General features: G+C 45.8%; 1 protein-coding gene across 1 annotated transcript in view; it reads left to right on the forward strand.

Annotated features, from left to right (window-relative positions):
- Positions 1 to 434: 434 nt before the first annotated feature.
- Positions 435 to 25,870, forward strand: part of T265_05633 (hypothetical protein) — a gene marked incomplete at both ends in the record, with an annotated part of 27,979 nt that continues 2,543 nt past the window's right edge. The window contains 14 exons of the mRNA XM_009170692.1: positions 435 to 518; positions 1,476 to 2,106; positions 4,722 to 4,817; positions 7,558 to 7,653; positions 11,096 to 11,191; positions 14,399 to 14,494; positions 15,946 to 16,049; positions 17,363 to 17,452; positions 17,538 to 17,681; positions 18,238 to 18,454; positions 22,454 to 22,698; positions 23,416 to 23,538; positions 23,627 to 23,791; positions 24,421 to 24,528. Of these exons, the coding sequence (XP_009168956.1) occupies positions 435 to 518; positions 1,476 to 2,106; positions 4,722 to 4,817; positions 7,558 to 7,653; positions 11,096 to 11,191; positions 14,399 to 14,494; positions 15,946 to 16,049; positions 17,363 to 17,452; positions 17,538 to 17,681; positions 18,238 to 18,454; positions 22,454 to 22,698; positions 23,416 to 23,538; positions 23,627 to 23,791; positions 24,421 to 24,528 (2,295 nt within the window). The remainder of the gene's footprint in view (positions 519 to 1,475; positions 2,107 to 4,721; positions 4,818 to 7,557; positions 7,654 to 11,095; positions 11,192 to 14,398; positions 14,495 to 15,945; positions 16,050 to 17,362; positions 17,453 to 17,537; positions 17,682 to 18,237; positions 18,455 to 22,453; positions 22,699 to 23,415; positions 23,539 to 23,626; positions 23,792 to 24,420; positions 24,529 to 25,870) is intronic.

Genomic DNA, 25,870 nt, shown 5'->3' on the forward strand with positions numbered 1-25,870 from the left:
ACGAGGGCCAGAATACCGCCAGGTTGCCCAAGCCTGGAGGGGATAAGTCAAGATGCAGAGGTCGTGTGCGAACTACGGACCTTCTGGTCAGTAAACTCGCACCCTAGCCACAACTTTCTCGCTCTCCAACTGAATGAAGCTTTGAATCCGCGACCTCCTGGCCAGCAGTTTGAACACCTAAGCGTTCGGCCACGAGTGCCACCGCTTGACTGGATGAGTATAACACCAAATCCAGCCTTGATATCTGGACTACTAAAGATAGTGAACAAAGCCGAGAAGTACTGTACAGCTGTTTCATCCTTATTGGGAATCATCGGCAGTGCGCATCTCACGAAACTCCGGAGAGTCTCGAACCCGCGACCTCCTGGTTAGTAGTGAACAAACTCCGTTATCCAGGCACGCTTAATGGCGAGTGCCCCTCTTTCCTACGCCCAATGTGTTTGAACGACAGCTTGAACAACACAGTTATCGATGGGGGTATTATCTTACCTTTACGGAACACAATTTACAGCATGGTGGTTCGTATAGTATTACTTGACCACCAAAAGCTTGAATAATACGCGTGGAATACAAAATAAGATTGATTACTTTTGATCGTTCGCACCCTCGAAATATTGCACATGTTCACCGGATTTGCAGCGCTAAAGTGTTGCAGATGGTTTCTGGCAATAAATTCACGACTATCCCGATGAATAGCTTCATTCGGTTGCCAACTGCTTCGGCCACGTCTTTCATATACTAAAAGATCGATTACTTCGTCTCACTCTGTTCGTTCATGTAGTTCCTACTGAAAGGTCTCTCAAGATGAGCAACATTTGAAATGGAGACCGGGCACGAGGAGCGTAACGATGGACTTCAGCTGCGCCGGTAAATGTCGCCTGCTCGAGTGTGGTGTCCGACGCCTCACCTTTTGTATATACTCGCTCGTGCATCAGTGTCTGGAAGCCAGTGTAGTTTCCCTCTCTGTCCGGTTCTTACTTATTAGTTTCCATATTTCATTTGTTTACATCCTTGATCCCCTATCATCCTACACTATCCACTGTCACGTCGTGACGTCGTGAACTGAAAATCGTTCACCTGTAACACTCCTTAAGTGCCTAGCACGCCATCCAAAGGAAGGATGAGGGCTGAAAGACTGCCAATTTGCCCAGGCCTAGACGGGAGCAGTTGGGAGGCAGAGGTTGGGTTCGAACTGGACTAAGCTAGACTTTGATTCCGCATCGAGTTTGTTTCCGGATATTTTTCATGATTGACTTAAACGCCTCTCGATGTTAAGTCTGGGACGCTTTCAAAATAACCCCGGAACCAGAATTTACTTTTCAGTGGAAAGGCACCTAAATTTGGACAGTTAATACACCCTGAGCTGAAAACCACCGCAGTTTTACGGACGCTTTAAGCGAAACGCCGTCACGTTCACCTTTCGAGCTGGATTGGACTGAACACCCCATTTTATTATCTGTTTCTCACTCTTCCAGATGTCCGATTCAGAGCATCACCAATTCACCGACCAGATATCAATGAACCTGACCGCTGTTGATTCATCCGTTCGGCCTTCGGCTTTTCCAGAATTACAGCCGGAGGTAAATTCCCTGAAAGCAACAATGTATCAGCTAACACACTTGTTGCAGTCCCCTGATGTGGGTACAAATAATTCGACCATACAGATGGAGGTTGAATGCGATCCACTTAATCGACTCTCATCTCCAACGAGTAGTTCAACGAAAACCCAGGCTTCCGATGGTTCAGGAGATATGACCACTGTGGGTGATAATGTGCGCCGCACGTTAGCCAACTTGGCAGATGGGATTCGAGACATATCAACCTTACATTCGGACGTCAGAGAACTTTTTGATGCCACACTTCGAGATGTTTTGGCGGCAGTTACTCAAACCGAACTTACCAGCCGCGCAAATCTGGAAATGGAACGCGAGCTTGCTCTACAGTCATTGCAAAGCATTACAGGCTCAACTGATTCATCCAATGCACTTCCATCAGCACTGGATCAAACTGTGGTGTTTGAACTACTGGAAAGAATGGAGGCCGAATCAAGGACCGAATTGACACGCGTGAAAGCAAATTATGAAGATCAACTGGAACAGCGAACATGTTAGTTTTTACGGTTTACTCTCTATTTATCCCTTCGACGAACGGCTTTATGCAGCTTTTCTCTTCTGCCTTGTTGACGAGTTTACTCAAATCCTTATGTTGATTGTTTATTTTGCAGGTTTACCCGAGCGTGACCAGACAATACTATCATCGTCTTAGTTAGCAATGCGTTGGACGTAGTGCATAAATATATGTAGAAGGGTTTTTAGACGTCGGTCAGTCGGAACATGAGTGAAAAGTCCAGTCGATAAGGTTACTTACCAGGCAACCAATAAAGTCGAGGGTCGCTTTCAGAAGCATGTAAATAAACACGCGCACACAACTACTCAACACAACCACCAGCTCAGCACCGCTCCACGTTACATCAACGCACTGATGATTTCCCCCCAATAGGTGGTAAAACGTTTGCAACCAAAGTGCAATCGTCGGAGAACAACTCTACTACCACCTAGACGAGCTCAGGTACCCACCTCCTTCATGTAAAAGGGTTATCCCAAATAAGGTGCAAGGGATTGATAGTAATTCAAGGCAGACAGCCTCGAGAAAATAGTCAGGATTGAGGTGCATACTCGATACCGTTGGAATGTTTTTTTTACCGCTTTCGCTATCTTAGTATATTTCGGGGGTTAGCACACAAGAAACCCTTAAATATTCTCCCAGGCTAATAAGTGACAATATGCTTACCATGATGACTAAGTGCACGAGACGACCTCAGTGTGCGGAAAGTATCACGATGCTGCCACCCAGGGGTGGAAATAAGGGAGCAACTAGGCACGTTCTGTTTCTACTTTACGGGAGCCTGGCTTCCAACTACACTGTTTACGCTACTGAATCGGAAGTGGTTCCTGCTGACCGACAATCAAGCGGAGATTTTCAACATACCATATTTGGCGTTTAGTTACATTACGATCTAACGATTGTTTTATGATTTGCATTGTACCGGAAGCATTCCTGTTGTATTTCCAGAGAATGCTGCGTGAGTACGTAATGGTGCAGCTGGCCGCAGTTTCATCTGTTCCGTAGATGGATCTTCCTCAGCCTTGACTACTGGTTTATACCATCTTGGAAGCCGAACTAAAACGTTTAACTTGGCAGCTTACCGAGTATTCGTGATTCTAGCGCCTTGTGAGCGCTCTTCCCCCTGTTCGCATGGCAATTGAAGTTAGGTTTTCATCCTGGTACATATCACCACGCCGTTTTACAAGACCGGATTTGATTCCCAACTTCGTTCGCAATCTGCATTTGCTTTACGAATTGCTAAAATGTCTGGATGGTTGTTTCGTTTTCGATGAAGCCCATTACTTAACAGATAAAACTGGTTACCACTTCATCGAAAACCGTGGTCGACATCAGCAGTAGTGGTATGGTTAGTAACTCTAATGTCTGGGATTGTGCCTGCCCCCTCCACACTAGGCTTCAAGAGGTCACTGGATGCTTTGATAGAGGTTTCGTCCCGTAAGCGGCCTAAAGCCGAGAAGCACTGTTTCATCTCGACCAGGAATCCTCACCAGTGCGCACCTCACGAAACTTCGGAAAGTCTCGGGATCGCGACCCCTCGGTAGTTAGTTCGAACACTTAAAAATACGGCCATGAATGGCTGATCGGAAGTGATCAGCACTTAGAATGTGGCACCACTCATCCTTGAATCATGCGATTCGGATAAGATACACACACAAGCTGACTGGCTCCTCGAGCAACGAATTCTTTCGAAAGAAGGGTGAGTGGTGCTACATCCTGTGCAAGTGAGTTAATCACACCGCTGATCAGCCGCCTCTGGCTTGACAGTTATGTATCCAAACTACTAACCGGGAGATCACGATTCGAGACTTGAGTTTCTTGGGATGCTCATTGATGATGACTCCCAATGAGGATGAAACAGTTGTACAGTGGTAAGCCTTTCAGCATGGATTGGCCTACAGGACGAAAGTTCCATAAAACTCCAAAAGAATTCTACTAACCAGTGACCAGTAATAATTACGTCAACACAACACGCATCACCCCTAGTCTCATGTGAGGCATGAGGGAGGATTGAACGCATACCTACTTCTTAGGTACCCCCGTTTGTCACGGCATTTATTAGGCTTTGACATCGACCGATTTGACTCTTGGCGGTTGTTTTGCAACTAATGTTTGTTCACCATCTTGTGAATCGTAACCACCGCAATGGTAAAGCGACTGGTCGGTGTGGCATCTCTGATATAAGTGCTAGTCAGATGTCAGTCAAATTGTTTCACATCTGACTGAGCCGATGAATCTGTTTTTTTTTTTAAACAAAGAAATGTTTTGTTGTGCTGGAACCCTACAATTTGTCCAATGTGTCTTATTCACTGGGCTACTCCAGATAGTTTCTTTGGGTTACATCAGTGACTTAAATTCTACTGACAATAAGAAGTCCTAAATGGGTTTCCGAAAAATGTTTCCTCAGTAATGAACACTTTTTTATGGTGCTTTTGGTACCGATGATGATACTACCAAACTGAGTGATCTCGTCTATGTACACCAAAGTCCTCGTACTGTTAAACTTGGAATACCGTTTATTGCATAGCAATGTGCCCTGTTTCTCAACACTTTCGTGCACACATGCTCCATCACCTTAGTACTTATTCCATGTTCAGGTGATGTCAATCGCCTAAAGGATGAATTGGAAAGGGTACGCAAGGAGCACACCAAAGAGATCGAGGAATTGATCGTTGAATGCCACCAAGCCAAAAGTTAGTTCCCATTGCTATATCGATCTTGCATGGTTAACAGAACTTTGCTTTTTACCAGTTTTTGTCGATTATTGTAAGTTACACAAGCAGTTTGTATATTCAGGCAATCTGCTAGAATCCCTACTCCAAACAACACTAGATGTTCCATTCACTTCACCGAACGCCTCAGTTCTCTCGCTATAGCTGTTTATTCGTTAAGCCCTGCTCAGTATCTCCATGGATGTTCCGACGAATCGTTGGTTTAAGGATGATACGGCATAAATTGGGTGTGTACACTACCCAACATGCGGCGAAATTCTCCGACTCGTGAGGAGATAAACTGAACGTCATCAGCAGATGCCAATGATCCTGATGGTTTGTGCTGTCTGAAGATATGACGGAATAATCCCATACCACCTTGAAAGTGCCCACGACAACCACGCAAATGATACTACTGGCAGGACTATCGAATCTAATGTAAGCTTGCAACCGACGGTGTTCGATTGTCGATTGTTGTTTGGGCCCCACATACGGCGGGTTTAACCATGCTTTAGGGGGGTCGTTCCACCGACCCTCTAATGTTGCCCTCCAAGTTGATTCAGCGGACATTGCCGCGGAGAGTATTTGGTGTGCTCTCTTGATAGATGACCGTCGTGAAATCGTCTGAGAATCACGGGTCTTAGTAACTGGTTAACGGCTCGGTCGACATAGTCTGGATTCATCAATAACAGGCGGAGATACAGCTGTCTCAAGTCACCACTGAACTTAGGTCCTAAACACCCGTCCCGGACCAACCGAATCGTCTGGGCCTTCTCGAGCACATCGTCCGATGGCAAGCTGAATTGAGGTTGTAGCCATGATGGTCCCAGGCTCAAGAGTCGATCACAGGTTTTGGTTTATGCACTAAGATTTCTCGGACCATAGTTATTCAGCGTCCTTGAGCAGCAGACTGCTAGAAATATGTACTTCGTACGCAGCAGTCAAGATGACACTAGTTGCAGGCGAGACGAAGAAACGTTCATAACGTACAAAAATCCTTGACCACAGACATCGTTCTGGTCGCACAATGGACCCAGTCGGCGGCCAATAGCCCTAAGTACTCAGTGGATCTCAAAGACTTACAATTTTTGACGTGAAGGCCATATATTGAATGTGCTACACCAGCTCCTCTGGCTTGTGGCCAACGGCAGTTATATCGTCCAAGTAACTCTCGGTAAGCCGGTGAGCATTGTATCCAGTCTGTTGAAAGGCTGTTGGGGGCTGTTTTCATACCGACCGAACCGAAGGAGAGTACTTTGCGTGTTAATTTTAGGCAGATAACGCGAGTTGGCATCGATAGCAGTGTGCAGATATTGAACATTTAGGTCCAGTTTGGCACCTTCGGGAATTTCAAGCAGACTTTCGGGAACTTGAATCGAATAGTTATTGTCGCACAAGCAGATTTGGCGCCCACTCAAAATTCAGTAGATTTTCGGCTAGCATTAGTAGACTTCATCACCACGATCGGCGCTGATCATGCAGAATAATTGCCAAGTGTTAGTACGCCAATACCTTGGGAGGTTTTGAGTTTTGCATCGACGAGGGAGACGACTTCTTCAGATATGGATCTTTTCGGATCGGGTAGTGGGTGACTATTGGTTTGGACTCGATGGTAGCGTAGGCCTGTGCACAACAACTGAAGTCATCCTCGAAGGTTGCGGCATCATTTTGCGCGCTCCCAGGCCGTAGCTAACTCGGTGGAACCGACCAAATACCGTTGCATATTTGTGATCGTGGTTTCCGCCAGACCAGAGAACTCCAACCAAGGTCTGGGTCTGGTGTCCGACAGGTAACATGTGCCACAGACGGGATCGTCAGTGAACAGCATGAAGTGGTGAATCCGGTTATTCAGATGGAATATGTCATCGCAGATACTGGTCGCATGCTCCGTCGACTCCATGGTAGGGCAAATAAGAATGTGATCGATAATGGATGTTGACATCGCATGCAATATCCAGGTACAAACGAACCAACCAGCTGTTAAGCAGCACCGACACGGATTTTCCTTTAGATCAACGTTGGGTCTGGAGTCGGCCCTGAAATCACTCAGAAGACTGAAGTGTCTGCACCATGAACCCCGGTTCACCGCTAGGCATGACAGCAACTATCTATATTTTATCTATCTGTTCTGAAATATCGAGGGGTTAAAGGTCGATTTCGGAGAGCGGAACACCACAAACGGTTATCATTAGTAGCCATACCTCATTATAATTTTCTCTAAAAATTATATTGTCTTTAAAGCTTTCAGTGGTGTCCGGGCGATGCCTTTTTGAGCTATCGGGTTCCATAATTCACAGTTTGAATGCTACTGCGCTGATAAACAAGACAGATTGTGGACCGGGTGTACTGTCACCTCCGAAACAAGGGTTTAGTTTGACCTTTAGAAACAGGTGTTAGTGAGATGAACTTGGTTCTCTTGATTTTCCCTTGTTAACTGAATTTGAATCATGGACGGATTTTGCATAATTAAACTGACCCTCAGCAAGTCCGGTGGTGGGGTTGAGTGGACTATAATTGTAACTTGATAGGGTTCTTATCCGCATCAGCTTTGCTTTGGTTTGTTTGTTCCGCATTCAGTGCCATCGGAAGTGCGCATCCGTGACCCTACTAAATGTTAAGGTCTGGTCCTCTGTCATATCAGACGAGCAGGTTCACCGAGTGTTTTTTCTTTTCTTGTATTGCCTCGTTCGAAACATTTATGCTTGTCTTGTTTAATTTCCAGATTTATCTGTTCGTTTAAAAGCCGAACTAGAACAGGCTCGGACTGAACGTTGCGATGAATATGATCAGCTTCGAGAGGCCTACCGTCAGGCCAAAGGTAAGCGATCACCTGACTTTGCCGGCTTGATTGTGGCTATGTCTCACGTACTTGCCGGCCTTTTCTTCTTCGTTTGTGCATGGTTGTTGTTTTTTATTTATTAGGTAAGTAGCTACCCTTATGTTACCCTGTCTAGGCTTGGGCAACATGGCAGTATCCCAGCCCTCGTGCAACCTTCAGGTGGCATGGCAGTTAGGCACTGAAAGGGTGCAACAGCTGAACAATTTATTTTTTTAAAAATTATTTTTACCCTCATGTTTGTCGCAGCAGATCGATCAACTGCGTTCTTCGGACTGTTCGACCTGCGGGACTTAGAAAAGAGTACCTTCAGAGACATATCCGAATATTTGTGTACAGACTAACGCCGGATTGCTATAGTCATGGATAGCAATACACAAGTGACGAAACTGCCATACAACCACAAAGGAAGAAGACCCTAGTAAAATGTGAAAGCGACCCCCACGTTCCCAGGTGAAATGACCAAGGACAAGGTACCTACGTCCTCCAAAACCATTGTAATATACACGCCTGGCCATCCTGTTGGGGCAAAACGCCATCAGCGGACTTTATTCAGCATTATTTGCCAATCTTATCGAACAGAAACTCCATATTTTGCAGCGCAGTGGGGATCACGCGGTCTCCATCCTGGAAGCGAGTTGCACCGAAACGTTTCGCCATCTCTTTCACATCCCTCTGCCAGGTCAAGTGTTGGCTACCTCTCTGCTTCCGCGATTCTGAACTGGGAACGGAAAACAGCATTCTTTCCGGGAAACGATGGTTTGGCATACGCAATACATGGCCTAACCAATTTAACTTCTGGTGCTGGACACTTAGGTTGATGGGAGTCCAAGTTACACAACCGAAAACTCGCTTTCTAATCGTCTCGTTACGGATTCGCGTACACCGACCTTCACGAGCTATGGTTATTAGACAACGGTTGTCTCAGTTCCTCTGCTCGATTAGGCCAAATCTCTTAGCTATACAACAAGACAACCCGCACTGTAGCCTGATACACAAGTGCGCTGAGATTCAGGATATACCGCTTTGGCACCATAGGTATCTCAGATTGTTGTTCTTGTTGGAATCTTACACCGCTATCAGTAAGAATAGTGTCTCGCTGTCGCTTGTCACTAGCTGCGATAAATTTGCCTCTATGGTTATTCATCAGCAGAAGTGCAAAAGTGTCTGCTTCCAACCCAACAATACTGAAGGAAAATTGCTTATGAGCACAAAGCCGTAAGGGATTATCGTCACTGTCATCATTGTTTTGAACCTGTCAGGAAGCTCAGATTCCTGAAAATAACACTAAAATGCCCGGAACCTACTGAGACCCCAAAATTCCACCAAAATCTCATTAGGATGCCGGCAAGCATCCAGGCCGGTCAGTCACCCAATCATTTCAGCAACGGCCGATGAGTGTCCAGGCTTACCACAGAAGCACGACCGATCATGATATGTAATCGGGCATTTCTTAGTAGCACGGTCCATATTGATGGGTGTTCACTAAATGCCAATCAGGCAGCCTGGATCACTGTCAAAATGTGCCCTTTCAGCAGCGCGAGGCCGTTGTAACTTTTTGTACTCGCTTGTCGCAATCTTGTGTTCTTTGTTGGCACTGCCTGTCGACTTCCCCTGTCTAGGCTTGGGCAACCTGGCAGTATCCCAGCCCTCGTGCAACCTTCGGATGACATGGCAGTTAGGCACCGAAAGGGCGCCACAGCTGTACGGTTTTTTTTCCGGCACTACGGCACTGGAGCGGGGACAGAATGCGAGCTGAGCAGACCACAAATTCACGGCCCGCATAAACTGAAACACAACGCTTGTGTATTAGGATCCCCGATGATAAGACAAAATCTGAACTTGTTGTGCCGAGCTTTTTGTACAGATAAATAGTGTATGTAGTTTCAGCTGGTACTGGTTCTTACGAAATTTGACAAATGAACGCCCGCCGCAAAGACGTCAGGTGGCTTGGCTCGCCAGTCGATAGCTAAGCCAAAGCCGTCGTAACCGGCAGTTGCGGAATCTCGTGAATATCGTTGGCGGCAACGACCGGATAAGTAAGGTCTACTCGATTAGTGTAACTGGACCCCGTTTTTGGGCCTGAGAAACATAGTAAGCTTCTTAATGCACTACTCATAAGGTTGCTGAAAATCCATCGACAGCCCACGACCGGTTTCGCTCTTCTTGAGACTCATCAGCTAGGTGCAGTCCCCGAGTTTCCGTCAACCTTATGTTCTACTTGAAACCAAATCGCACGAAATTAGCGAAATACACTCATTTGCAAACTGAAAACTTCACAAACGAGAGATTCGGTTGGGTTCCAGGTGAGTCTCTGGCAAAACCAAATTTGTGTATATCGCTAATGGCAAACTTCTGTTCCTAAATTGTCAAGAGTGCACGACAGAACAGACTGTTGGACGATTTTCCTCAGAATTCACACAAAAAATCGCAATGATAACAGGAGAACTAGGTCCGAGAGGCGAACACGAAGTGGCAGTCAGTCTGACATCTACCCACTGATCAACTTGACACTAGAGACAGCCCTACGCGAACGACCTTCCATATAGCTCGGTGCGCCATGGGATGCCCAATGTATGCTGATGTTTCATGAACGATGAGTCCCAATGATTTGGCAGTATATATTGGCTTTACTTGCAGGATGGAATCGCTATTGCCAAAGTATTTGTGTAGACTTTTAATTTTGAGTAGCCATTGGAAATACCCAACGATCTAGATACGAGGACATTTTAAGCGAAAGTTTCAGCTGAAATCCAAGCGGATCTCTGGTGAAGACCAAATTAGTATGCAGTTTAGTGTTTATTTCGAAATCTGTCCAATTTGGGTTCAAGTAGAACATAAGGTTGATGGGAACTCGGGCCCTGCCCCTACGTGATGAGCCCTAAGAAGGGCAAAACAGGTCGTGGGCTGTCGAAAAGTTTTCAGCAACTTTTGTGGTGGTTGAAACTGGCTACTTGTTGTGGCAGGACATTAGTGAACTGATCTGATCATATTTACAAAACAGCTACTCGTCCAAAGAAGCTTTCCACCATGGTCCCATTTTCTAAGGTTGCACGACAGTACAGCAATTTCCCAAGAAGACACTTGCTTAATTATTCACTGTTCCTGCACAGAAGGCTTGGGTGGGCTCAGTCAAGCAAGGCCCTACAGAACAGTAATAAGAGGAGCTGCGCTACGGGGCCTTTCTTGATGACCTTATATCGCGATAGTAACGCTACCTGGCTCCCTCTAACACATTACTTCCAGGCAATCAACCCGCTTTGAGCAGATGGTAGGACTTGTTGACTTTGTGATTGTTCAAGTCCGTGGATTGTTCTTTCTGGTATTTTGCAAAATGAATTCCAAGTGTGGAATCATTGGTTTTGGCTATTGACGTCTGAACCGTTATTTTAGTAGTAAGTGTTTATCTCAATGTGTCTTTCAGACGAATCAGATCGCCTCAGGAATAACTTGGAGACATTGAACGCCGAGCGCAACAAAGAATGTGCACATCTACGTCTTGGTTACGATCAGGTGAAATGTGAGTGACCGTTATTGGCGTTGGGTTTCTTTCTTTCCCCACGGTGCGATTCAGTCCGACTGTCAGGTAAAAACTGTAGAAAACGGTAAATTTAATCAATAGATCAGCAAAACATTCCGTAAAAAGACTTATTTTTGAAACCGGTACTCCTTTGTCAGAATAGCACTCAAATTCTCCCTTATTTCAACTTATTGATTGCGTAGAGAGCGTGACCAAACTGTAGCCAAAATCGAAGGAGCACGTGAGAACCCCAGCTCCCGATAACGCTGAAACTGACCGCGTTTTTAAGCAACACTCCATCAGTTGCATGTTATTAGTGCCAGTATTCCGCGATACCTTCTGGGATACACAGGATTTCCTATATTTTTGTGCACATTTTTACTGACCTGCAGAAGCGCATTGCCTATATCTGGCTCAGATACATATGGAAAATAGCGAAATACACTCATTTGCATACGAGTTTGGTTTTGAAGGGAGACTCAACTGGAACCCAGCTGAATCTCTCGTTTATGATGTTTTCAAGTGTATTACGGGGCGAGACGGCTCAGTGGTTAGGGCGCGAATTTACTGACCGGAAGGTCCGTGGTTCGAACCCGGCCTCTGCCTCTCGACTTCCCCTGTCTAGGCTTGGGCAACCTGGCAGCATCCCAGCCCTCGTGCCTCCTTCGTGTGGCATGGCAACTAGGCACCAAAAGAGTGCTACAGCTGAACGATTATTTGCCGTCCAGCTGTAACACCCTTCCGGTGCCTAGCTGCCATTCCATCCGAAGGAAGCACGAGGACTGGGATACTGCCAAGTTGCCCAAGCCTAGACAGGGAGAGTCGAGAGCTAGAGGTCGGGTTCGAAACACGGACCTTCCGGTCGGTAAATTCGCGCTCTATCCACTTGAGCGATCTCGCTCCCCCACCCCCCAACGAATATAACCTATCAGGAATGGTCAAAATGACCTTAATATGGGAGGCTATTCTCTCAGAATAAACTCAACAAAGTAGGACGTTTAACTCATTTGAGAAGGTGGTTGTTCCTGAAATATGGTAGAGAATAAATCAGAACAAGTTAAAATTGTACCACCACCGAATCCCTCCTCTAAAGTGCCAAGGTTCCTATTCTTGAAGAAATTTATCTCCGGTTGGGAACCTTCGCAGCAGTCAGTACAGTCAACCCTCACTGGTGTCGACTGGTAAACAGCTAAGACACAAATGTGAAATCCTGGAAAATTCAGCAATCGATGAAGCTTCCCATAAGCAAGAATAAAGTCATGGAACTGAAAAGACTAGAAGAGATGAAACCTATGCTGAATGAAACAAGCAGGTAGATGTTGCAGGTGGTACAATATGGTTTGGCGTCGGAACCTCATCGTTTAAATAAGTACGAAACATTAGCTGACGCGTTATATCAGTTACGTGCTTGTGGCACTACCCTGGACGCGGTTTCAGCGCAGAGAATGCAATCAACTGTTGACGCTCTGTCTTCGAACATTGAAGGATTGGGGTTGACAAACGGTAGGGGGGATAGAGTCGATGGTAACGAGGAAGCCTGCCACCCGCTTCCTGTCTCTGCATATCGGGCACTCTCTGATTCCCCATAATCCAGTACTGAGTCCAGAAGGAACTTGTGAAATTCCGGTCGTCGGACATTTGAATTAGGCGGAAGAATCGGAGTAGAATGTTGTTCGTCTTTTCGGTATACTATCCTCTTTTCGAAGGTAGTGCTCATGTTAGGGGAAGGCAGGCTGTTGATTCGTTCGCTTTCAAGCGACAGGTAATGCTTTCCTGTCGTTTTTACTTCAAGCGTATGACCACCGTTAGCGGCGTTTGCTAAATCCGCATTGCCATAAATTGCACTGGTTTGTCACCACCCAGGAGACGGGGTCATCCAGAATTGGATTCTATTTTGTAATGTATTGTGCATGCATTCATCTACGGAGCAAGATTTCCTACTGGCACCTGCAGTTGCTCTTATCTTGAGAACTTTTCTGATTCGTCTCTACTTATATTTTGTAAGTAGTGTGAATGTTTCAATACCCAGCTGTGAACTTCACTTCTACTTGGGTGAAGTATCCGAGCAAGCATTTTGCGGCTTTTTTCGTTATCATCACTTCATCCTTACCGCTGCTGTTGTTTTTCCCACCGTCTGCTCCCCTAAAAATTCACACAATTAGTGCAATGGACAAAGGCGCTTTGCTCGATCGACTTCCTGTGAATATCAAACTTTCGGTATTGCCATCATTCGGGCTCGTTAAATTCCGCATCTATTCGCGACCTGCACATTTAACTCAACCAAGATACTCGAGACGTATGACGTCCGAGTTATCCAGGCTGTTTTGTCGGTACACCGGTTTCCTAGTATCAACCACAGAAGAGGGTAATCATGTCTTGTTATCCCCATCCACAATCGCCTTCATTAGGTTACATCCCACAGTACTATGACGATCGCATGCGTTCATTCTGGAACGTGTTCGTGGATGCATGCTTTTCTGCAAGCCCTCTTGGCCCTTCGTTTGGTGGGAATATATCGAGAACCTGCCGTCCATTTTCACCTGAGAGTCCGTTTTGGCAGGGCGGACGTACTGAAATGAACGATTTAAACTCTTCTCTGCTCTGACGGAAATGTGTTTGAACACCGGAAGGTCGGTGGTTCGCACCCAACCTCTGCCTCTCGACTTCCCCTGTCTTGGTTTGGACAACCCGGCAGTATCCCAGCCCTCGTGCGTCGTTCGGGTGGCATGGCAGCTAAGTACCGGAAGGATGCTACAGCTGAACGATTTTATTTTATTATTTTCATATTACATGGTCATGGAAAGGAAAAGTTCGCTTCTAGCAATAGAATCTACACTTTTGGATCATCCATTCGTTCACTGTCTCGACGTCAATGGCCAGCCTAAGTTTCTTCGGTTCTACCACCCAAAAAATTGCATGTACATTTGTGGCAACAGATGTCGATGGAAGAGCATAACAGACTGACTGTGCTGTGTCGTAAGATCGTATTTCAGGTGTGCACATTGACTGAGGTGATGAACACGCAATGGGTCTTCAATAAGAAAAGTGAACCTAGAACCACAACGGACGGTGAGTCGGTGCGTCGCCAGTTCCGAGTGCCGTGCAATGCAGACAAAATCGATTTACTCTGTATCTTCGCTTAGTAATTTGTATCGTTGTTAAGTATGCAGATACCCCACTTTCTAAGCTACAACCTTTGCTTTTCAGCCGACTATGCTCTCCTGAAAGACACTTACGAAAGTTTGAAAGCTGAACACACTCAAAAGTGCGAAGAGTTAAGAACAGAATACTCCCAGGTGAAAGGTAAGGTGACCTTATTCTCACTTTTTCAGTTTGTCAAATGTTACTAGCACTGTCGTCTACTTCTTTGGAACTCGTCAGTAGTTGCTATTTTGAGTAGCTTGCTGATCACCATGTACTGCAGATGCGATATTTTCTTTCCCGTACAACGTTGAAGTTGCTTTTACTGGAAATTTAGATTTCATCATAGACATCAGAACCACTGAGAAAAAACAACGTTGTTCGAAGCACATGGCAGAGTTTCGCATTATTGTTTATTTGCAACATGGATGCAACGGCTTTCAAGTGCTTCCAAAGTCCTTAGTACGAGGTTGCACCGTGAACCCCAGATTTGTAACCCTAAGGTCCACTCATTACCTACAAATAATCGTTCACCTGTAGCGTCCATTCGTTCCATGGCTGCTATGCAATCCATCGGATGAGCGTGCCAAGTCATACCGCACCAGTCGTGAAATCTGATATGCACTCACTTAAATGTACGCATTCTAACCTTTGCACACTTTTATCAACCCAGAAATATGACCACAATTGAAGACGTACAAAGATTAGTTCGATCTTCTGTATTTTCGGGGTGGTCTCCCGGCCCAGTGTAATCCACTTGCTGAAGAGTCCAGTAGCATAGTCATTTGCGCCCTAACACTAAACATACCATACTTATTATTCAGTTCATTTGAGTTATTCCACCTCTGCTGAGTTCGCGTTCAGCAGTCCTGTAACTGCACTGGACTAGTGAAGTCACTGTTCACAGCACGTGGGTGAAGCGCGGGTGTACTGACCAGAAGGTCCGTGGTTCAAACCCAACCTCAACATCTCGACTGCCTCTGTCTAGGCTTGAGGTACCCGGTATTATCCCATCTCTCGTGCATCCTTCGGGTAGCATGGCAGTTGGGCACCAGAGGGATGTTAGTTATGAACGATTATCATTACTTTTATTATTATTATTATTATTATTATTATTATTATCGGGGAACGAACCTGGAACGGACTGAACCAATGTCTTGAAAGGGCTTACCAAAAGAATTTATACATTATAAATTTCGAAATTATACCTTTATACTGGAAACAAGCACGATTGATCCGTTTGTCGTAGCGCCTATACAAATAGAGAGGAAGGGTGGAAAGTCTGGGTTCGATTGGATGGTGTTTGTGCACTGATTTGACCACTGCAAACCTGTGTTCCCTGGCTTAAGCAAACATCAAAGCTGTAAATCGCTTGAAACTCGATGACTTGTGGTGGCCATCAAACCACAGAATCATCCAGGAAACCCCAATTAATGGATGTCGGTACAACGAGCATGATGAAGGATACGGGCAATGAATTTTCACTGAGTTTCAACCCAGCAATGTGTAGTCCTGGTTTAAGCTACTGATTACCGCCTAAGCGCTCAAGTTCTATTATTTAGTTATTTTCGAGCTGCTTTCGTATACTGTGTCTCTTGTATCTCTTTTCTCAGATACCCTTAAAGCAGTTGTGGACCGTTACGTTCCACATTCTCTCTTCCCATTCGTTCGTGAGTCTCTTCCAAGACTGTCGCATGCGTTGGATACGATCTTGAAGGTAAGTTGTCGATCGATTCGCCTTCTTGGTGGAAAAGCGCCAGTCTATTCCACCAACTTAAGTGTTGTCTGTGGGTACCACACCGCTTGTTCATATGTTGACCGTATTTTTTCAAGACTGTTTCCCATCAGGTGAATTTCACAAGGTTGTAATTTCGCTTCACGTTCACGCTCAACACTGACCTTGGTGAGTGAGATAGTCTCCCACGGAAGGGCAAGTGAGCCACTAGCGACTCAGTTAATGTGCGGCTGGACTAGACGAGTCAACAATATCTAACTAATAGTTTATTCCCAAATGAGTGAATTAATGAACACACGAGCCCGAATGTCTTATTTGATGCCAGTTTCACTCCTGTGCGACGTACTTGTCAGCCGTAGTTGAGGAAGACGGTCCATGATGTGAAGTCAACACTTGTTCGCATTCATTATCCTGATCGGATCGCTTACACCTTCCCTTTTCATTGGTAGTATGAAGATAAGTCTGGTGAAAATTTCCTACTGTAAGTAGAGCCTATTTATGCTTCTAAGCCGAGAGGCACGGTACGACTGTTCCATTCTCACTGGCGATCGTCAGCGATTCAAACCTCAGGAGGAGATTGAGCAGCCAGTCGACACGTGACCACTTGATGTGGATTCGGTGATTAAGGAATGAGTGGCGCGGTCTAACCGCGAGTTACTGGTAATGCTGATTGGCCGCTTGAATAGTCACGTGTTCAGACTACTAACCAGGAGGTTGCGGGTTAGAGACTCTGGAGTTTTGTGGGTTGCGCACTGCTGGCGACTACCACTATGGATGCCTCTAGGCTTTTCCGTATAGATTGGCTTCACGTACAGGACGGAATCTCCACCAAACTTTATCCTTCACTACTGTTGATTCATCCAGGGCATCTATTCAGGACTTAGTACCCAAGCGCTAGCGATGTGTACGTTCTCCGTTCTCCATGGTCCACTTTGTCTTTCGCATTTATTGATTCTTCTCTGTGTGAAATACCCCCTACTGTTCTCATGCGGCTGACAGGAAATAACTTGTCAGGACAGATATTATTCGATCTGCGTGCGTATACAGCCGTAGATAAGGCATGTTGGACGCTCACCGCTCCTTCCTCTTTTGAAGCAACATGGTGACTTTAGCAAAACTCCCAACCCCATCTCATTCATCTTGAGATGTCTATTTATTTGGGGAGACTATTTGAGCTCACTGTTCCGTTAGTTCAGCGGGTATCATTGAACAAACACCCTTTTGCAACTGTTCACACGGTCTCTTCCTCTAGACCTTTCCCATAATCATCCCTTACGTCCACTTTTTTGTTTCAGCGTTGTCCGTGGTTATTTTCTGCCATCACAGACGAAAACCATGACCCCACCGAACCTCTGCCCAGCCCGATAACACTACTTACAAAACAGGTACGTGCTCCACCCTCCTTGTAACTCCCTGTCACCCTGTTCTATTCCCCATCTACGCTTATTTATATTTTCTCACTGTCATCAGCAACATATGTGCGAGAAACTCGTGCTGGAGCGGAACGATGCCCAGGATAAATTGCAAAGGCTTGCCAATGAACTTGCCAATAGTGAAAAGATGTGCTCTTCTCTGAGAACTGAGTTGGATTCTGCCGTAAAACAACAAGAGGCGGTAAGTTCCCTCACCTACTATCTTTGCCACTGCATTTTACATATGACAGTTTTTTTCGTTATCTTATTGTTTGACCGGTATCCCTCCATAATTTCGGTAGCTGCTCTGTGTGTTTTTGACCTGTTACTTATTTGCGGTCCACGAATGCTTTTAAAGTGCATGACATAGTCAATCACGTATGTATTGGTACGTATAAGTGAGATAGCTCACTGATTAGAGCGCCGTGGTTCGAACCCGACCTCTGCCTCTCGACTTCTGCCGTCTTGGCGTGCGCGACCTGGCAGTATCTCAGCCATCTTGTTCCCTTCTGGTGGCATGGTAGTCAGACACTAAAATACTGTTCGAATAAGTGCGAGTGAACTAATCATTGTCATGGATAGGTCGTGTTCGTACGGCAGATGTTCCATCGGTTCTTAGACCGAATACTTTGCGCGTCCGAAAATGCACAGATCTATGCAATTAACAAACATTTTAATTTACTGTTCTGCGCTTCTGTGGTTGAACCTCTTTCAGTATTTGGTGGCAAATAACTGTACCACGCTATCTTCTTTTTAAGGATAAGGAGGAAATAGCCAAACTGAACAAGAAAGTCGTGAGGTATCGAAACTACATGCTACAGGTTTGTGATCCAAAAATAGCATCGCGGCTGGCTGCGATGTGCGCTACTGTTCCTCCTCGTGACGATGATGGTCGGAGTTCAAATGGCAGCCTAACTGACACACCGCAACCCATAAAGGATTATTCATCGTCCGTCGGTTGTTCGCACGAAGGATGTAAGTTGTTTAAATCTGCATATTTTGGTTCGAAAACAGTTAGGAGTATGTTTTCATAAAGGAAACTACTCACAAGGTTGGTGAAAACTCTTCGACAACCCACGACCGGTTTCGCCCTTCTTGGGGCTCATCAGGTAGGCACAGTCCCCGAGTTTCTATCAACCTCATGTTCTACTTGAACCCAAATTGCACTGTTTTCGAGAAATACACTCATTTGCGAACCGATTTGGTTTTCACGAGAGACTCAAGTGAATTTCCCATTTATGATATTCTACAGCTGAATGTGCTGCACACAGGCCGCCTCATATTTTAGTTGGCACGATATTCGAGATCTCGCATTAGAGGAGTACAGTTGTGTAATTGTGCATCGAAGGTGCAAAACGTTCTGTCGTCATTCACTACGATTTATGTTGATTCCAGCTTGCTTGTCTACGTGCTTTTTACGTATAGTGAGTGAAAAAGTTTCGGAAATGTTTCACCGTAGCGTGTGGCGCATGAATTCCTGGTCAAACAGTAGAAATGTCTCACCCTAGCGGTTGATATAGCCCCCTCAGATTCCCCTCCATTCCACTCCAAGTGAGTTCCTCGTCTTGGTTTGAATTTCGCGGGCCGAGGTAGGTGTCGAGTGAGGTGCGCTCTATTGCGATCCAGTTTCCAGTCACAATGAATGATGCTGGTTAATAATATGTTACCTCAACCTCGAATCAACAGACTTGTTTCAAGCTCCGGTTTAACCGCCCTTTGGCCTCACTAGACTGAAGAAAGTGCTGAAACAGCACTTAGTTCATCTCTCTAGTTTTCCATGATAATCTCTGACTGGTATTCATTTCATTTGAGTGAATTTATGAGATAGTTGGTCCGTTACGCTATCCAGGAAAAACATGTCACAGACTCTACATTCCTAGACGCCATGTCGGGAGTCCTGCATTCCGCGAAGCCACCTCCCTGAGACACTTCATCCCGAGACTGCAGTATGAAAAATGCTTATTTATGCACCTTTCTTCCGCCTTCTGTTTTCTTTCCGTCGTATTGGCAACAAAAATGCATATTTCCATCCGGATTGGGAAGGCCAGAGCAGCTTTTGCGAACCTACGTCACCTGTGGCGCAGGCCTGACATCAGCTTCTCTGTCAAGGGTCGAGTTTACAATGCTGCGGTGCGCTCCATATTACTATATGGATCAGAAACCTGGCCGCTGCGCGCCGAGGACGTCAAAATACTTTCAGTGTTTGACCATCGATGTCTTCGGAGCATTGCCCGAATCTGGTGGGGACACCGGATCAGCAATGCTGAAGTATGTCGAACGGTATTCGGGAGAAACAACTCACCCTCGATAGATGAACTGATTACACTGCATAGGTTGCGCTGGCTTGGCCACGTGCTGCGTATGCCAGTCGACCGACTTCCTCGAAGGGCTCTTTCGCACAACCATGTGAAGGGTGGAAGAGAGCCAGAGGCGGTCAAACAATGACTTGGCAGCGAAGTGTGAGAGCCATTACCGGCAAACTCAGCTGCGCTGGTAATTGCCGTTTTCCTGGATGGGGACCCCGAGACGGGTCATATCAATGGTTAGAGACATTGTCAGAACATGGCCCATTGGCGCCCTCAATGACGCTCGTGCATCCAAGCTATTGCCTTCAATGCATAGCTCCTTTTCTAACCCCTCCACTTGACAGCCCACTGACAGTGCTGAATTTATGCACCACTTTATCATCTCCTGCGTGCAATGCGCAGCTACCTACCCCCCCTCCAAAGAAAATTATCAGCAGCTACAACCACTGTACGACGAGTACGCGGTTACTACAGCTGGCAATATAGTAATAATGCATATGTGTGATATCCGGAGTGATAGGTTGGCGTTTGCTCACTTGTGACAGTGAAAACGTGGATTGTTCTACGAGATTTTTATGACGGCTTATATGGTCAGCATTTCAAACGTGAACATAATCGGGTAGCTTGTCTCACCAAGCAAAAACTAACTAACAGCACGTCTCACAAGCTGTGAGTGAAAGACCAAGTGTCCACTCGATCCCAGCTTCCTCTTCCAGCGCAACAATAGAACCACGGCGGCAGTGAAATTCCGGTTGTGATTGTTTCTAGGAAATGAATCACTGGACGTTCGTTTTACCTGACATTCCGTCAACTTCTCAGGGTTAAGCAAACTTGGACCCAGTCGCCCGTGTGGTGTAGGCTAGCCCTAGCTAACTGGGTGCCGCAAACAAGAGAAAAATCTAATGCAGAGCCAAACATTCAGCTGATAGGTCTCTACCACCATTTGGAATTCGAATCTAAGGCCTTTCTATCTCACTGTTTCCCACATACTGTGGGCTTGCTTGTAGACCGGCAACCAAACCCACTTTCCACGGCTAGTGTACCTACCGAACTATCTGCGTATCAGGGCCTGTACCACCTGCTTGTAGTGTTTGTCATCTCTTCGGTCCCCGGTGTGGTGGACGGCCAGATGCTTCAACCATCACCAACGTTTGCAATTTTTTCTCACTTTTGGCATCACAGACCACATGGCCGTTCGATGATTTGCTACCGAATTACTTGTCACGTCGATCCTAAACAGAGATATCCTAAACTAGAGATAGTTTAGTGGTCAAGAGGCGAAACAACTGACCGGAAGATCCCTGCCTTGATCCCATTGACTTCCCGTTATTACTTCCTAGGCTTGACGGTAGGTCAGCCCTCATGCTCCTTTGGTTTGTATGGTGCGTGTTCACGGAAAAGATTCCCACAACAGACCGGCATCATTTGGTTCCCTGTCATTACCATTATTAAAGTTTAATGATGCCCAACTGCTGCAATGTTAGGAATTAGACCCTGTTTGTATTCATGCAACTAGATACTTCATCATATCATTCAGTAAGCTTTATATGACCATGTTGCGAAATGCAGAAGCTGCGGTAATAGGGGAAAATCTCTCTCGGAATAGTTACTACAGGTGTTCGACAGAATTTGAGGCATCCCAGTGAACGGAGGGGCTTTTTTCTAGACTTTTAGTAGTACTGACCAACTATGTCGTTGTACGCTAATCGTCTCGTTTGAAAGTGTTCGTTTCGATGAATCTGTATCTAAGATGCTTATTCGCCCCTCCCCCTGCTCACCAGTTCGACCATGCCGGCTCTCAGTATTCGCACAATGGAATTGAATTTTCGGATGATATGACGTGTCTCTGATGGACTAAAGCAATCTAGCAATTAACTTGAGAGTACCAGTCCAAACTTCTAAGCCAAGCCCAGGCATTCCGGGGTCTCTGGGAAATTATCCCACAGTACTTTTCAACCAGATGCATGGTTGCCTTAGGGAACAATGAAATTTGATGTCCGGGGTCTCTGGGAAATTATCCCACAGTACTTTTCAACCAGATGCATGGTTGCCTTAGGGAACAATGAAATTTGATGACCTGCAAAAATATGAACGTAGATTGGAACGGTTTTTGGTTTAAACAAAATGCAACATTTTGGCGTAGAAACTTTTACTCCGCTTGTAAAGGTTTTGCAGCTGAGAGCATTGTGCGGATAATGGGCACCGACCATGCCGCATCATTTTAATTGCCGCGCGACTTCTCATCTACTTATCATTGCAAGCGAAAATTGCCTGTCTCGTACTCTTTAAAGAGACATGTGCAAGACGTCAAGGTCGATTCGCTGACCGAATATTTCACCGTTCACTCACAGCGCGCAACACGTGTTTTCGGCAATTGCGCGTTTTTCTTGTACATTCGTTGCTGACCTTTACTTCATGCTGATCTCCTCCGATGTTTTAATGGCCAAACGCACGAGTGCTGAATATATGGTACTGTGAGAACCCAGACAGAGCAGAATAGAGCAATCGTTGTCTGTAATCAACGATAGGCTCCATCTATCGCGATTACCTGCTCACATTCCAACTATCGGCGGCACGTTTACTTTCATTTTAATGGCATATCTCGTGGAAGTGATTGATACACCATCTGTTGTTATACCTCCCTCTCCAAATTCCTGACCTTACTTAGCCACCATTTTATCGAAACGTTCACCACAACGGCAAGAGGAACACCGGGATAATTCCTCCTCGTCCGTCCTCTCCAAAGTGGGAGCCGCCGTTACCGCTTTGGCCACCGCCATCGTTTCTCCGCGAAGAGCACTCGGAAAAATTCACAGCCCAGAGGCCCGCGTCGCCAGTCCAGCAGAGAAGTCAGGGAACGCAGTTTCTCAACAAACCTCAAATCACTCTGCAGTCAGATTAGCTGTTTCTCAGGTAAGCCACTCTCGTATATTTTTCACCCATCTTTAGTCTTCACACAGTTGGCCTGCTGGCATTTTAAATGCCCCCTCGTCACAGACTGCAGGTTTCAGTTTGTAGCCCTCTGTCGTGTCCAATAATAGGATATTGGATGTATAAACCGTTAACGTTGTCTACACGGAACCAGCAGTAGCTGGCGCACAATTTGTAGCTGGTCCACCGCATTTGCCGATCATCCCTATATGTGTGTTCCTTTTCTCTATTGAGGGTAAAATGTACTTTTCAAATAAAAACCTGATCGTAGGACCTGTGAAGGCTCACAACTTCTGAAGGGACTTTAGCGCAAAAGCTCTCTGTTCGTAAGCGTGCACATACGCGCAATCTTGGACAAGTCAGTGAATTTTCGGTTAATATCACGCTAGTCTTATGGAACAGTTCATCTGAATGTGGCTTTAAGTTACGCGCCTGGAATCGAAAATTCCTACTAAGACGAACTCCGGCCAATGAGATACAGGCGGCTTTTGGGAAACTCCTGTGATTACGTGATTACTTGTACTGGGTTGTCTGAACGTCATGCTCCCTGTTGTTTCACCTCTTTGTTAGCCACAAAACCGCTGCCGCCGAGTGACCTGGGTTCACTTGTAAATAACTGAACCCTATTTCTAATACTTTCTCCAGATGCTAACTTTGGAATTCGTACTTGATTTTATCAAACTGTTCGTCACTTTTTAGCAACTACAAGATGATAGACTTCACGGAACCGGCCCTCTGCCTGAATACAGCGTTGGTCCTTTTCGAGCTGCTTCAATCCCCACAAGTGAACCGCCCGTTAATTCGAAAGCATTGGCCGCATCAGTACGTGTTGCATTTTTGCATGTCTCGCTTTTTCTCAATATCTCATAATCCTTTTTTTCTCAACTTCCCAAATCCAATCTCATTTCAGGAACCTCCTGCCGATCCTTCCCCCTTCGTTGTGCCTATGGCGCCTCGAGCACCACAACCTACACTTGGGAAGCGTAAAGTTTTGGGAGAAATACCTATTTCTGTTACTACAGGCACGGTCACCCAACCTGATCCTGTCCCCTCGAAGCATGCCTTTTTCGATCCTGTGAGTCATTGCGCCTAATTTTGGTGGTTGAACCTTGGCATATTCAACTAGCTGGTTTGAACCTCCTTCGGATATGTGTAGTTACTTGTGTCCAACTTCGATGTAGTTGATGAAACAAAAATCACGCGCGTCCGATCAGACTGGAAACAAACTGGAAATGAAATGTGTTCAATGGTGTACCCTCTCCAAAAGGCCAACACCTTGAGAATTAAAAAACCAGTGCGTATTTTAGAGAGCGGCAATTTGAACAACTTAGTCAATCAGAAATTGGCGTTATCACAGAGGTTTTGAACAAACTAACGAGGCATGTGTAGCCGCTCACCTGTTTCTGTCATGTGTGGGACATTCCTCGCTTGCTTGTTTTCGGATTTATATCATTGCAGGCCGTGTTTCCTATGTGCTTCATGGTTTCTTCTTGCTTTCCGCTCGTCTTCTGGCGAAGCATGACCGGAATCTCCAGCTGGATGGCAGCGTGCCTGTCGCGTATGAATGATGTTACCCAGGTGAATTAGTCCCTGTTGCATGACTCATATCTTGTCGTCGATTTTGACTTTCCGAATGGTAGTTTTCCGTACCAGGTATATCTGACCGGTTTCTGTTTTATTTTTCCAAACCTCCCTATCTTCCAGAACGCATCTTTCTTCAACTTGAATCCTCTCGCGGAATCAACTTCTGGTCCTTTCCCCAAACCGCCTCAACCCTTCACAGATGCTAGCAAACGTACGCGATATGATCAGGTGGGTCCTATAAAAGTCTGGGATATGTGTTTGAGCTAAAAAGTCAGTTCGGTACATGATTCTGGTGTTTATATCGATGCTATGCTTGCTAAAGTAGCTTTTGCTGATATGTCCGGAATGCGCGACGGTGCTGTCCAGTGAAGATTGGTCACCTAATGTGGTGAAATATTGGTAGCTCGGGTGAGTTTATTGGTTGTTGATCAGGTGGCTGTTGATCTGTTCGCCGAGATTGGCAATTGGCTTGCAAACGTTTCGTCACCATATGAGGAGACATCATCAGTGCGCAGTTGATGTAGCTAAGGTCACGCTGAAGTTCAAGGTTGAATTTAGAGCTGTCAGAAAGGGATTTGGGATATTGAAGTGTGTGCCGCGAATATAGTTTTTCCTAAGATTAAGTGATAGCACTAAGTCCGCTCCCATTGATGAAGCCTCCAGCCTCGGGCTAATTGTTAGCGCAGTCAGTTGGGACCGGTTTTTTCAACGCAGGCAATATTTTCAAACAGCTTTTCGAAATTTCGAGTGAGGTTGGAAAGCACATTTTGCAATGTCCGCGCCTATGAAGGAACATAGTCAGACCACAGTTAAGTGGATCTTATTACAAACCAGCACACCTTACTAGCGGAACTGGGATTTGTCCAACGAATCTCTTCGTCCGGTTGCGACACTTTGGAGGTTAGCGGCATTCCAAGGACGGGCACTTGACTCTGGTCTGATTTACGCTGCCCTAACATGATGTCTTATATGAAGAGGCTTCACAAACCGTTTGTTCGCTGGAGCTGAATCTCCTCAGTCTACGGGGTATGGAGCGGCGGGGATCCGTTTTTGGTAACTAACGCNCGCTGCAAACCCGCTCTTCCGCAGGGAAGATCATAATCTCTTGGCTACTCACGAGTAGGCAGTAGGCGATTCGATACTGGTTATGGAAGACGGCGAAACCTGACGTGGTTTCCAGCGTGGCTCACATCCTTTCCACTGTCAGTTTTTACTTACTTGAATAGATCTACATCTCATGTGTGTATTTCGAACTTTGGACCTCCTCATTCTGTCGCATCGCGTTCATCTGCGAATCAGGAGGCGAAATGCGCTGCGTAGCTTGCACTCGTTTTTTGTTTTCTGAATGCAAGCTAACACCGGATATACTAGACACTTGTTTACATTAAACTTACTCAAAGACTACACTTTGCATCGAGCTCGATCGGTGCTTGTTTTCGTTTGAGCCTTGTAGACCTCCCAGTCCCACACCGATGGCCCATGTAGGGGTGAACACACATGTCGATACCAAACGTATCCGGCAATCAGCACCGAACAAGTACATGCTGAGTAGCCTTTCAGTACCGGACGA

Source organism: Opisthorchis viverrini (genome assembly GCF_000715545.1).
Source record: "Opisthorchis viverrini unplaced genomic scaffold opera_v5_109, whole genome shotgun sequence".
NCBI lineage: Eukaryota > Metazoa > Platyhelminthes > Trematoda > Opisthorchiida > Opisthorchiidae > Opisthorchis > Opisthorchis viverrini.